At 50.4% G+C, this 10,136-nt stretch overlaps 2 protein-coding genes across 3 annotated transcripts in view; one reads left to right on the top strand and one right to left on the bottom strand.

Moving 5' to 3' along the window:
* Positions 1-258, bottom strand: part of POLR1C (RNA polymerase I and III subunit C) — a 4,260-nt gene extending 4,002 nt beyond the window's left edge. For both annotated transcript variants that reach the window (XM_057370192.1, XM_057370202.1), the window contains exons 1-2: positions 158-258; positions 4-75 (exon numbers count right to left, since the gene is read on the bottom strand). In XM_057370192.1, coding sequence (XP_057226175.1) covers positions 4-75; positions 158-226 — 141 coding nt within the window. In that variant the 5' untranslated portion in view covers positions 227-258. The remainder of the gene's footprint in view (positions 1-3; positions 76-157) is intronic.
* A 16-nt stretch (positions 259-274) lies between these two features.
* YIPF3 (Yip1 domain family member 3) lies at positions 275-8,007 on the top strand. The gene is made up of 9 exons (XM_057370177.1): positions 275-399; positions 479-688; positions 772-878; positions 1,445-1,490; positions 1,829-1,921; positions 2,265-2,396; positions 2,925-3,038; positions 3,513-3,636; positions 5,050-8,007. Exons 1-9 carry the CDS (start codon positions 319-321, stop codon positions 5,169-5,171), a joined length of 1,029 nt encoding a protein of 342 aa, XP_057226160.1. The 5' UTR covers positions 275-318; the 3' UTR covers positions 5,172-8,007.
* The last annotated feature ends 2,129 nt before the right edge of the window (positions 8,008-10,136 follow it).

The raw sequence follows: 10,136 nt of genomic DNA, 5'->3' as shown, positions 1-10,136 counted from the left end.
CACCTCTTCGAAGCGCCGCTGGTCCCAGGCGTCCTCGTAGCCGGGGTAGTTGCCCGGGAAGTCGGTGGTGTGGACCTGCGAGGAGAGGGCACAGGCGGGGCCGTGAGGGGGTGCGGGCGCCGGGTGCCCCCCGCCCCGCCCCGCCGGGCTCGCTCACGTTGCGGACGCCGAACTCGCCCAGCACCACGCGGTCCCGCATCTCGTCCGCGCCCCGCCGGGCCGCCATGGGGGCGACGGGCGGTGCTCGGTGCTCCACGGCCGCCGTCACATCCGCTTCCTGCCCATCCGGGCCAGCGCGGCGGGGCCGGGAGCTGCACCATGGCCGCGCCGGGGGCGGCGGGAGGCGGCAGGAGCGGTGCCCCCGCCGCCGAATGGGGCGGCTTCGAGGACAACATGCAGGTGGGGCCAGGCCGCGGGCGGTGGCGGGGTGGCGGGGCCGGGCCGAGAGGGTGCTGACGCCGTGTCTGCCCCGGCGCAGGGTGGCGGCTCCGCCGTCATCGACATGGAGAACATGGACGACACGTCGGGCTCCAGCTTCGAGGACATGGGAGAGATGCACCAGCGCATGAAGGAGGAGGAGGAGGAGGAGGAGGCGGAGGGCGAGGCGGGTGCCGGCGAGGAGGAGGACGGGGAGTTCCTGGGCATGAAGGGGCTGCGGGGGCAGCTGGGCCGACAGGTCGCTGACCAGGTGAGCGCTGTGTCCCGGCCGGCCCCAGCCCCTGGGGTCCCCGCCTGCCCGCCCGGCCGCTGCCCGCTCCTTTGTCTCCGCAGATGTGGCAGGTGGGAAAGCGACAAGCCTCCAGGGCCTTCAGCCTCTACGCCAACATCGACATCCTCCGGCCCTACTTCGATGTGGAGCCCGTCCAAGTGCGAGCCAGGTGGGCAGTCCCAGGCGCGGTGCACAGGGACTCAGCGGCTCCCTGCCTGCAACAGGCTGGCTATCAGCTCCGAGCGAGCAGGAGAGGGCTGTCAACCCTGCAGGAGGACACACGTATGGGGAAACACACTGCGTTGTCCCGCTCTCCTTAGTGAGCTCCCGTGGTTGGGCTGGCAGCCCTGTCACCCGGCATTGCCACTCAGGGAAGGAGAAGGAGCTCTTTTCTTACTTGGCTGCCTTATGTGGCTTCTCTTGGGTTTGCAACACAGTTGTGTCCAACAAGGCAAAGTTTTGTGAGCTTTTATGAGGAAAGTTTCCTTTCCTTCCTGCTCTTCTGTCAATGATCTCTCATTCCTGAGTGGATCCCTAAACTTTTTCCTTGAATTTACCCCTCCCCAGCAAAGTGGTTTTTCTTAAGTGACCTTGAGTCACCCTTTAGAAAGAATYTCTGTCCCTCAAGACCTGTGAACACGACAGCAAATGCTGGTAATGGGTGCRTGGGATCTTTTACTTATGAAGTATTTTGTTAACCATCCTGTTGTCATTCCTTGCTTTCCTCTGATGCAGACTGCTGGAGTCCATGATTCCTGTGAAGATGATTAATTTCCCACAGGTGAGTTCCCTTTTGCTGAATCAGACTCCATGGCTAAGTGACAGTCCCACAGACCCCTTGTAAAACTGAAAAAATCCATGTTATTAAAGACTGAGTTTGTTAGGTGATCATCTTCCTGAAAATGTTGGTCATTCCTTTCCATGGTTGTTCCAAATCTTAGTGTGCTCTCACCTAAGCCACTAAGGTGATAACCCTGTGGCCACTAACCCTAACTAACCYTAACCCTAACCACTGTACTGGTTAAACTCCATCCAGTGCTTGTCTCACATTGTCTGTGGTGGGGACCCTGGTATTCAGGGGCACTAACCAAACTTTCTCTCACCTGTCTCCTCCTGTAGAAGATTGCAGGCGAGCTGTACGGACCCCTCATGCTGGTTTTCACACTGGTGGCCATTCTTTTGCATGGAATGAAGACCTCAGACACCATCATTGTATGTCAAATCTCAGTGATAATTGGTGTTTGACTGGGCTCTGCGTTGCTGTAGTGACACTAGAAATAGAGAGGAAAGCTCTTTCATAACTGAATAAGCGTCTTGCTGAAATGGAGATTGGTTTGAGGAAAAATATGTTGGTTTGGGGGTGGGAGGAGGGATGCACCAGAAAATCTTGTCACTCTGCTGCTGGGAGAGCATGGAGTGTAGGTCCTGTGGCCTCCTGAACACTGCTAGCCAGCTATTTGATAATGTTTGCAAAAGGTCTGGGACTCTCAGGTGAAATGTGGGTGCTGACAGGTCACTTCTTTGAGTTCTCCTCATCCTGACACTGTCTCCACAGAGGGAAGGCACACTGATGGGCACAGCCATTGGCACCTGCTTCGGTTACTGGCTGGGCGTCTCATCTTTCATGTATTTCCTGGCATATCTGTGCAATGCCCAAATCACGATGGTGCAGATGCTGTCACTGTTGGTACGTACTCATGGAGCTGCCCTATGATGCACATTGGCTGCATGGTGTTCCAGAATAAGCTTTTCCCAAAAAATGGGAAAAGTCTTTGTAAATTGCTTGTTCCAGGTAACTTCACTGGGACTACCTGGAATTCTAGGATGCTTTCTGACCTGCCCTGTCCCAGGCACAGCAATAGTACAAAGAGGCAGTTCCTTCGTGGAGGTCTTCTGCTTTGCACTTTCTGATTTGAGAACCTGGTGGTAAAAAACCACCCCCAGAAAATTATTTCTCTAGAATTGGAAGATCTTTGCTGTTTCCCAAGTTGTCGTAATCTCTGASATGCCTGTGAATCCTTTAGACAGATTATCTGTGTGTGAGCTGCTGTTATGCTGTTAAACTTGTTGTTCTGGTTGACTGTTGGGCACTGAATGAGTGGTTTGTGAGGCTTTTCCGTGGTGGAGTGTTGCAGGTATAGGCTGTKCATGCTCTTGATCAATGGCCCTTTGTGTGGGACTGGTGCTTGTAACATGAACATTTTTGTTTTGGTAGGGCTACGGTCTTTTCGGACACTGCATCACTCTCTTTGTCACCTATAATATCCACTTCCACTCCCTCTTCTATATCTTCTGGTTGGTTGTTGGTGGACTCTCTACACTACGAATGGTAAGGGACAGGCAGCCTGGGCTCCTCCTCTTGCTGGGACAAAAAAAAAAAGGGAGGGAAGTGTTGTTTGCTTTCTGTTCCTTGGCCTGGTGGTTCATTTCACAGCCAGTCGAGCTGCTGTGGAGAACAGCCCAATGTTTCTGCATAATCTGGCCACTGGTGAATGGAGGTGCTGCTTGGATTRATATCCTCACCCATGCCTACAGCCAGCAGGAGGTGTATTTACTCCCTTTCAGTCCTTGTTGCTGTGGAGAGTCATGCCTGAGCATCCAGCACTCTTGGCAAGACTGGGCAAGGTTCACCTACACAAAACAGTGTCAAATTACTCTATATTTGTTGGTGAAAACTGAAAAAAAGACTCAGTGCAGCATTTCAGCAGATTCACTGCTTGGCTGATTCTTCTTCTGTTCCTGACTGCAATGCCAGAGGCTCAGGTAGCAGCTGCCTTGTCTCTGATCACCTCCTCTCTCCTAGGTTGCTGTGTTGGTGTCACGCACCGTGGGACATACCCAGCGGCTCATCCTGTGTGGGACACTTGCTGCTCTGCATATGCTTTTCCTCCTCTATCTGCACTTTGCTTATCACAAGGTGGTAGAAGGTAAGCAAGGGAGATATGAAGATATCCTGTTAGATCTGGGGGAAGAGAAGTTGTTTTTTCTCTCTCTAGAGAAAGGCTGGACAGATTGAATCTGTCCTGCGGACATCTGTGCCAGTTTCCAACTCTAGAGTGAACACCACTAGTTTTTTTTTAGAAGCTGTTGAAATAGGGCAGCAGGTAAATGTTGGGGTAGTTCTGTGCTTTGAGTTTTAGCACTTAAGACCCAATTTGTGAGGCAGGACCTTTATTATTTCCCCACAAATGAGGTGTAACAGCACTGACTATTCTTGCATGCAGATCTCCAGTCCCTTGCTGAATATTGCTGAAGTCAGGTTGCTTTTCTCTGATCCAGATGTGTGTCATTTTCCTTCTTTCCTTCTTTAACACCTTTTTTTACTTTGTGTTGTACAGCACAGATAGCAGAAGCTGTATATTCCCCAGCTGATACTGGTAATCAGGCCATACATGTTCAGGTCCTCCTTCCATGTCTCTTCTTATTTTCTCCTAAAAAAGTCTCAACCTCCTYAAAAAACCCAAAAAACCAAAACTCTTCTCCCACCCCACCTCTAGAGAATTTCCAGATCCCWAAATATGCAATTCTGCAAGTCTCTATATGAGTTTAGGCAGACAGACCTGTTTGTGATTTTTCTGATAAATCTGCATAATTAGGGGTTATACATAGCATTACAAGTCCTTTTAGGTATAAATTTGTTCTTTCCTGAATCTGTTCTATTGGCGAAGGTTCTGATCTGCAGCTTTTTGGCAGATGAAACGGAATAAAATATACTCCAAGCAATTTTCTTCAAGGCACTCCAAAACTGATTACCCAGTAAGCTAATTATTATATTAGATGGTAATTGACAGGGACTTGAGGACATTTGTATTGGTGGATTTCTTGCCAAGCATGACCTGTTTGGATTGCAGTGATAAAAATTGCACATTGCAGCCTAGCTGCAGCTCCTGATGTTAATCTGCAAGTGTATCTCAGGATAAAAGCAGAGAATCTTGGTCCAAGAGCAAGATCTGTGCTAGGATGAAAAAGGAGCAGGATTTTATCCATTTCCATCATGAGAGCACCATTCCTGGCAGTACCTGCATTCAGGTCAAACGGCAGGAGACTGGATCTTACACCTTCAAAGCAAAAGGATCTGTGTTCCTCTTGGGAATGTGCAGTTTTCCTGCCACAAGCACAAGCTCTGATGTGTGCCCTGTGGTCTCTGGATGGAAGTGTTTACTCCTATTCCAGTCTTTGGGGCTAGATGTCTCCTCCCATTGCCTGCAAGTGCTTCACCTGTTCTGGACCCTATCACCCTATCACCACTACCTGGCCAGAGAGAMAAGCAAGAAGCAATGTGCAGTCTGCTGTCATCTGAACTAACTCTTGCTTCTCTCCCCTTTTTTCTGTTCCTGCAGGTATCCTGGATACATGGGAAGCAGCCAATATGCCACCCTTTCAGAGAGTTGCCCGAGACATTCCAGTTGTTTCCAATGCTGTATTGAACACAACAGCCAAAGCCATTGCATTGACCCTGTAGTTTTACGGACTTGGACTTGCTTCCTTCACTACTTTTGGGGTGCATAGGGCCACAGTAAACTGCTGCCTCTTAGGAACAGGACAGAACAGCAAGAAGATGATTTGCTTTGTTTTCCTGGACCTGTTCTTTGGGTTACAGTTTTGGGCAGCTGAGTGGACTCAGCTGAGGTGAGTTGCACCTCAGTAACTCAGAAGAACTACACTCTTCCCCCATCCAGGTCTGGGCTGTCTTGAGTAGAGTGGTTCTGTTGCCTGCATGTTTAGCTGGGATTTCCCAGCGCAGTTTGTCCCTTAGCCTTCTTTCCGCTTGCTGATGTAACTCCAGGAGTATCTGCCCTGTTCCTGTCCTGAGGAGGGAAGAATTAAATTGATGTTGGTGCTGAGTGATGTCTTATGCTTGAACCTGCTTGTCTAATGGGAGCGTGGTATTGGGTCTTGCACTTTTATCTGTCCTGTCCTAGACTCGAAGCAGGATTCTTTGCAATTTTCTGCTATCCTTCAAATGTTCTGTGATATATGGCCTGTTCTGGGCACTTTTTTCAAAGGCACAGTAGTTCAGAAGGCAAAGGAACTTCACTTTCTCTGACAATTTTCAGGAACAGCACAATTTTTAACCACATGCTCTGTCTTGTGTTTCAGATTGATCCCTCTCTCTTCACTTGGTCCAGGATGCTAACTCACATCACCATCCCTTTTCCTGTGTATGTCAGAAATGTATCTGTCCCCATGCTTTCACAGTACCTTTTGTTCCTGCCACCCTTCTGCCCMTGCTGCTCAGTGGGACTTGCAGAGGCAGCATATTTGTGCATGATCTTCAGTGGATATTTCTATTAGGAGGCCGGTTCAGCCACCCTTGTGCTGCTTGCCCTCATGTCTCCCAGCCACAGGACTGTCACCTCTGGGCAGGGGTGGTATCCTGTTCCCCAGACACCCAKTCTGTGTGTATTGCCTGGCTTTTCAAGCTGAGTCTAGGCCTTTTTTTGAAAGGACTTGAGGATCTCTGGCAAACTTTTCTCTGGTGTTTCCATTTAACAAAGGGAGAAATAGATGAGTGTGCAATGGAAATAGAGTTGGCATATAATCTCCARTGTTTTGATACAGGAAAGCTCCAGTAAGGATGGGTAAGCAGAGCAGCCCAGTCTAGGCTTATGTGCACTGCAGTAACTCACAGCTGAGTAGTTCAGCCTTCCCTCTGCTCTGTAGTGGTCTGCTGTAGTGGTTTACTAGTCTGTGAGTGGAAGCTGTTTGCTGGTAACTGGCTTTCATCTTTTCTCTCCCTGTAGTTCTGGATGTCTGGGGGAGAGGAGGCACCCCTCAGAGAAGTTCATCCTTAAGCCCACGCAGAGTAAAACGCAGGATGTTGCTCTTTCTTGGTGTACCCACAAGTGCACAAGGCAGACAGTATGTTGGAACTACACTCTTTTGTYGCTTGTTTTTATCAATGGGAAAGGATGCAGCTGTAGTGGCATTCAGACTGGTGCCATTGTGCAGTGAAAGAGGAAGATGGTGCCAGCTACTGTAATCGGGCTGGTCGTCTGCTTCAGTTGAAAAAAAGACTTGAGCATTTTCACTCACAGACCTACTTTCCACTATTTCCTAATTCCCACATTCATAATTTTTCCCCTTTGAAGGGCAAAAAGCTTGTCTGGTAACAATCCTGTATACCAGACAGGTTCCCTCACTCTCTTCTCCCGTCCTGACCCGCCCCCTTGGGAAACATTTTGGCTGAAGAACAGCACTCAGAGCAAGTTACTTGGGGGAATTATTTACTTATTTGGGCTACTAGTCTCCAATTGAACCACTTTAACCTCCTAGAATTTCTATTGCTTTGAAATTTGACAAAATGGAAGTGTTAATTTGTAATGCTGCTTCTGGTATTTCCCTCTTTATATTTCCAAAGGAGGTTGGTTTCTAATTCACGGTTGTTACTCTGGCAGCCAAGAATGGATCTGTTTCTCTTGTTGCAAACTGTGGAATTAGGGCAGGCAGGGGGGAAGGAAAAAAGAAACAATTATCACTGGAGTAAGTTCAGCTGAGAAGAAAAAATTGCTCTGCACCAAACTTGAATCAGGACTGATTTCTACAGTTGGAGAACAGCTGTGCTCCYTCCTGCATTGAGCCACTTGGCTGAACCAGAGGGGTGAAGCTGTGCCCTGTGTTTTCACTCAAAGCACAGAGAAGAGCAGTAAGCAAATTCCTCTTGCTTCCCCTGAGCAGCTTGTGTGTTGTCAGCTGTTGACATGATCAGGGTGACAACYAACCACCATCTTGGAACCTGTGGGGCTTGCTCTGCTCCAGTTCTTCAGCCCTGATTAATTCTCTGTGCAGCAGCAGCTGGAAGCTGAACTGTTCTGTACTGCCAGAAATTCAGTACTCAGCTGAGAGCTTCAGCATTGCCTTTCACTGACAGAGAAGGACACGTTTTTTCAGGGAAATGCATGCATGCTGCAGTTCCAGGGAGCATGCTGAGCACGCAGGCTTATTAAAGTCCTTGTGGGAGGGCATCTCAATGCTTACTCAAGTCCTCTAGTTATCAGAACAAGCCTTACAACCCTATCGTGCAACACTATCTCTGCCTTTGTTTCCTGACACAGCTCTTGCAGCATATCTCAGATAATTTTCTCTTTTCTCCCTTGCAGCAAATCTGAAATAACCCCTTCATCACTTCCCCCTTTTGARTAAAGGTAGCTCTGTAAGCCCCTCTTTAATAAACATGGAATGAACATTAATAAAAAGCTGTCAGATTAGAAAGAGGAAGCTGTATATTAAAGCTAAAAATGTATATTAAAAGCATCTATGACCTCCGCTTCTATGCAGTACCTGGGAGTCCAACTCTTCTTACAGTCCATCCTTGCACTAATGGTCACCTCAGTTGTGATTTTGGGTTACATTTAGGTTGTTCTTCTCCCATTTGTTTTCCTTCCTGGGTCTACTCATTCTAGTTGCTATTCATCCACTGTTTGTTTATGTGTTAACTCTTAATGATGTCATTCTTTCTGTCCCCAGCAGGTAAACATAAATGACCTTCCTCATACCTGCTGGGTGATGGCACATGGCAAGGAAGAAATACCTAGTTCTGCACAAAATAACATTGCCAAAGTCCCCTGCATTAGGTTTGGTGAGCTAAAGCTTTGAACCATTAGCTCCTGTGCCACTTTTTTTCGATTAATTGAGCATTAAGTAGGTAGGACACTTGTCTTCTCAATGTGCTCTTGCTCCTGACAACAGGCAGTGAAGATGCACTGGGGCATCTTCATCAATGTTTCGGGACATTGCTGCTGTCAATGGAAGTGGGACATGTCCCAGGGGCTCTGCTCCAAGCACTTCTCTAATAATAGTCTGTTTAAAAAAGCATGGGTTGACTAGTGCCTGGAGGTAATTGAGAGGTGAGTCTCAGCGTAGCCTTCTAGTTGACCTGTATGCAGTAGCAGCAGATGGGATTTTCCTGGCCACCCCTGTTCACCACTCTGAAATCCAGCCTTTGTCCCTCACCACCCTGCAATACACAGGATCCCATTCTCACCTTGGTCTTTCAATGTAACCTTGGAGATGAGCTGCTCCTTTTCTGAAAGCCACAGTACCACAGCTGTACCACAGCTGGATGCTTGCAGCTGCTGCTCATAACCCAGCATAGATKAGTTGCCAGGCCAGTCATCTGTTCTTGGTGCATCTTGCAGGAACAGAATCAAGGTCACGCATCTCTGTTCAACAGGGAAAGAAAGAGGGAGGTGTAGACATGGTGATACCCAAACTGGGAGTTGGATGCTGCAGCCAAAGTCTAAAAGCTGCTGCTCCCCTTGTCTCATTCAGGACCTAACCTGCATCCTCAGCTGAGGTGATCTGCTCCTCCCTTTCAATGGAGGAGAACTGCTTCATATTCCCCTCCACACCCTATTTTTCTCTTCACTTTGCATCCCTTCTCCCAGGCACTTGCCTGCAAACTAAGCAGAGGAACCTGGATTTGTCCCAGTGTTACCCACTGAGCTGGAATTCACTTGAGCACTGCTATATGCAGCAGCCAGATTAGTTACGTGCAGAAAGCTGCCTACTTAGGCGGTTTAACCTAATTTCCACATCACTGGCTTCCTTTTTCAGCTCAGTGAAGTTGAAAACGCAGGGGCCCTGCTTCCTATTTCTCTCCAAGTACAGGATTACTCAACAGGGAGAGAGGGAACAAATCTCTCTGATCCATACCTGTGAATTAGCAGGAGGTGGGATGTGCCCCGCACACCTCAGGTCAGGCTGAGGGCACAGGCTGCGTGCTCAGGGATAAGGAAGGCTGTAGTCCTTCCCCAACCCTCCAGCTTTCACCAGCTGCCTCAGAGCGCCGGCTCTTGCAAGCTCTGGGCCATGAGGAGCAGCTCGGGCCCAGCACGCCATTAAGTCATGGGTCCAGGTTTTAGGTTTATGAGGTTTAAGCATTAAMCACCACCGAAGCCGTGGAACACCGCGTTTCTCCGGACCAAGCACCCAGAGTGCGCCACGCCCCAATGGCTTTGGGCCCTTCCCAGGTGGCATGGAGAGCCCTTCCCAGCTGCTTCTCCCACCCTTCCTCCCTCCCCTCCTGCACCCCCAGTGCCGGGGACCCAGCCCCGCCGACYCTGGCCCCGCCATCTCCTCAGGGCAGCGGGCAGGTGCCAGCGGGCGCTGCCGTCWTCCCTCGCGGGCTGTGAGGGGCGTCGGGGCCCAAGATGCCGGGCGGGATGCCGGGGTGGGATGAGGGAGGCCAGGCCCCCCTCCACTCCTGCASCGTTCCGCGGGGAGGCGCTGGCCGGGCGCGGAGGAGGGCTCGGAGCGGCGGCCGGGGGAAGGCGGGGCGGCCCGGCAGGTGCGGGCGGAGCGGCGCGGGAACCCGCGGAGCTTCYCGGCCCCCGCCCGGCGCTGCGGGGCGGCGCGACTCCGCGCCCCGGTGCGGTTCAGCCCCCGCCGATGGCTGCCCTGGGTCCCGCCGCCCCCTCGGGCGGAG

The sequence above is a fragment of the Malurus melanocephalus genome, unplaced genomic scaffold, assembly GCF_030028575.1.
Source record: "Malurus melanocephalus ecotype Western Australia unplaced genomic scaffold, MMel_1.1 scaffold_5, whole genome shotgun sequence".
In the NCBI taxonomy this organism is placed as follows: domain Eukaryota; kingdom Metazoa; phylum Chordata; class Aves; order Passeriformes; family Maluridae; genus Malurus; species Malurus melanocephalus.
The sequence above is the reverse complement of the archived record's forward strand: the minus strand, read 5'-3'. Positions and strand labels throughout refer to the sequence as shown.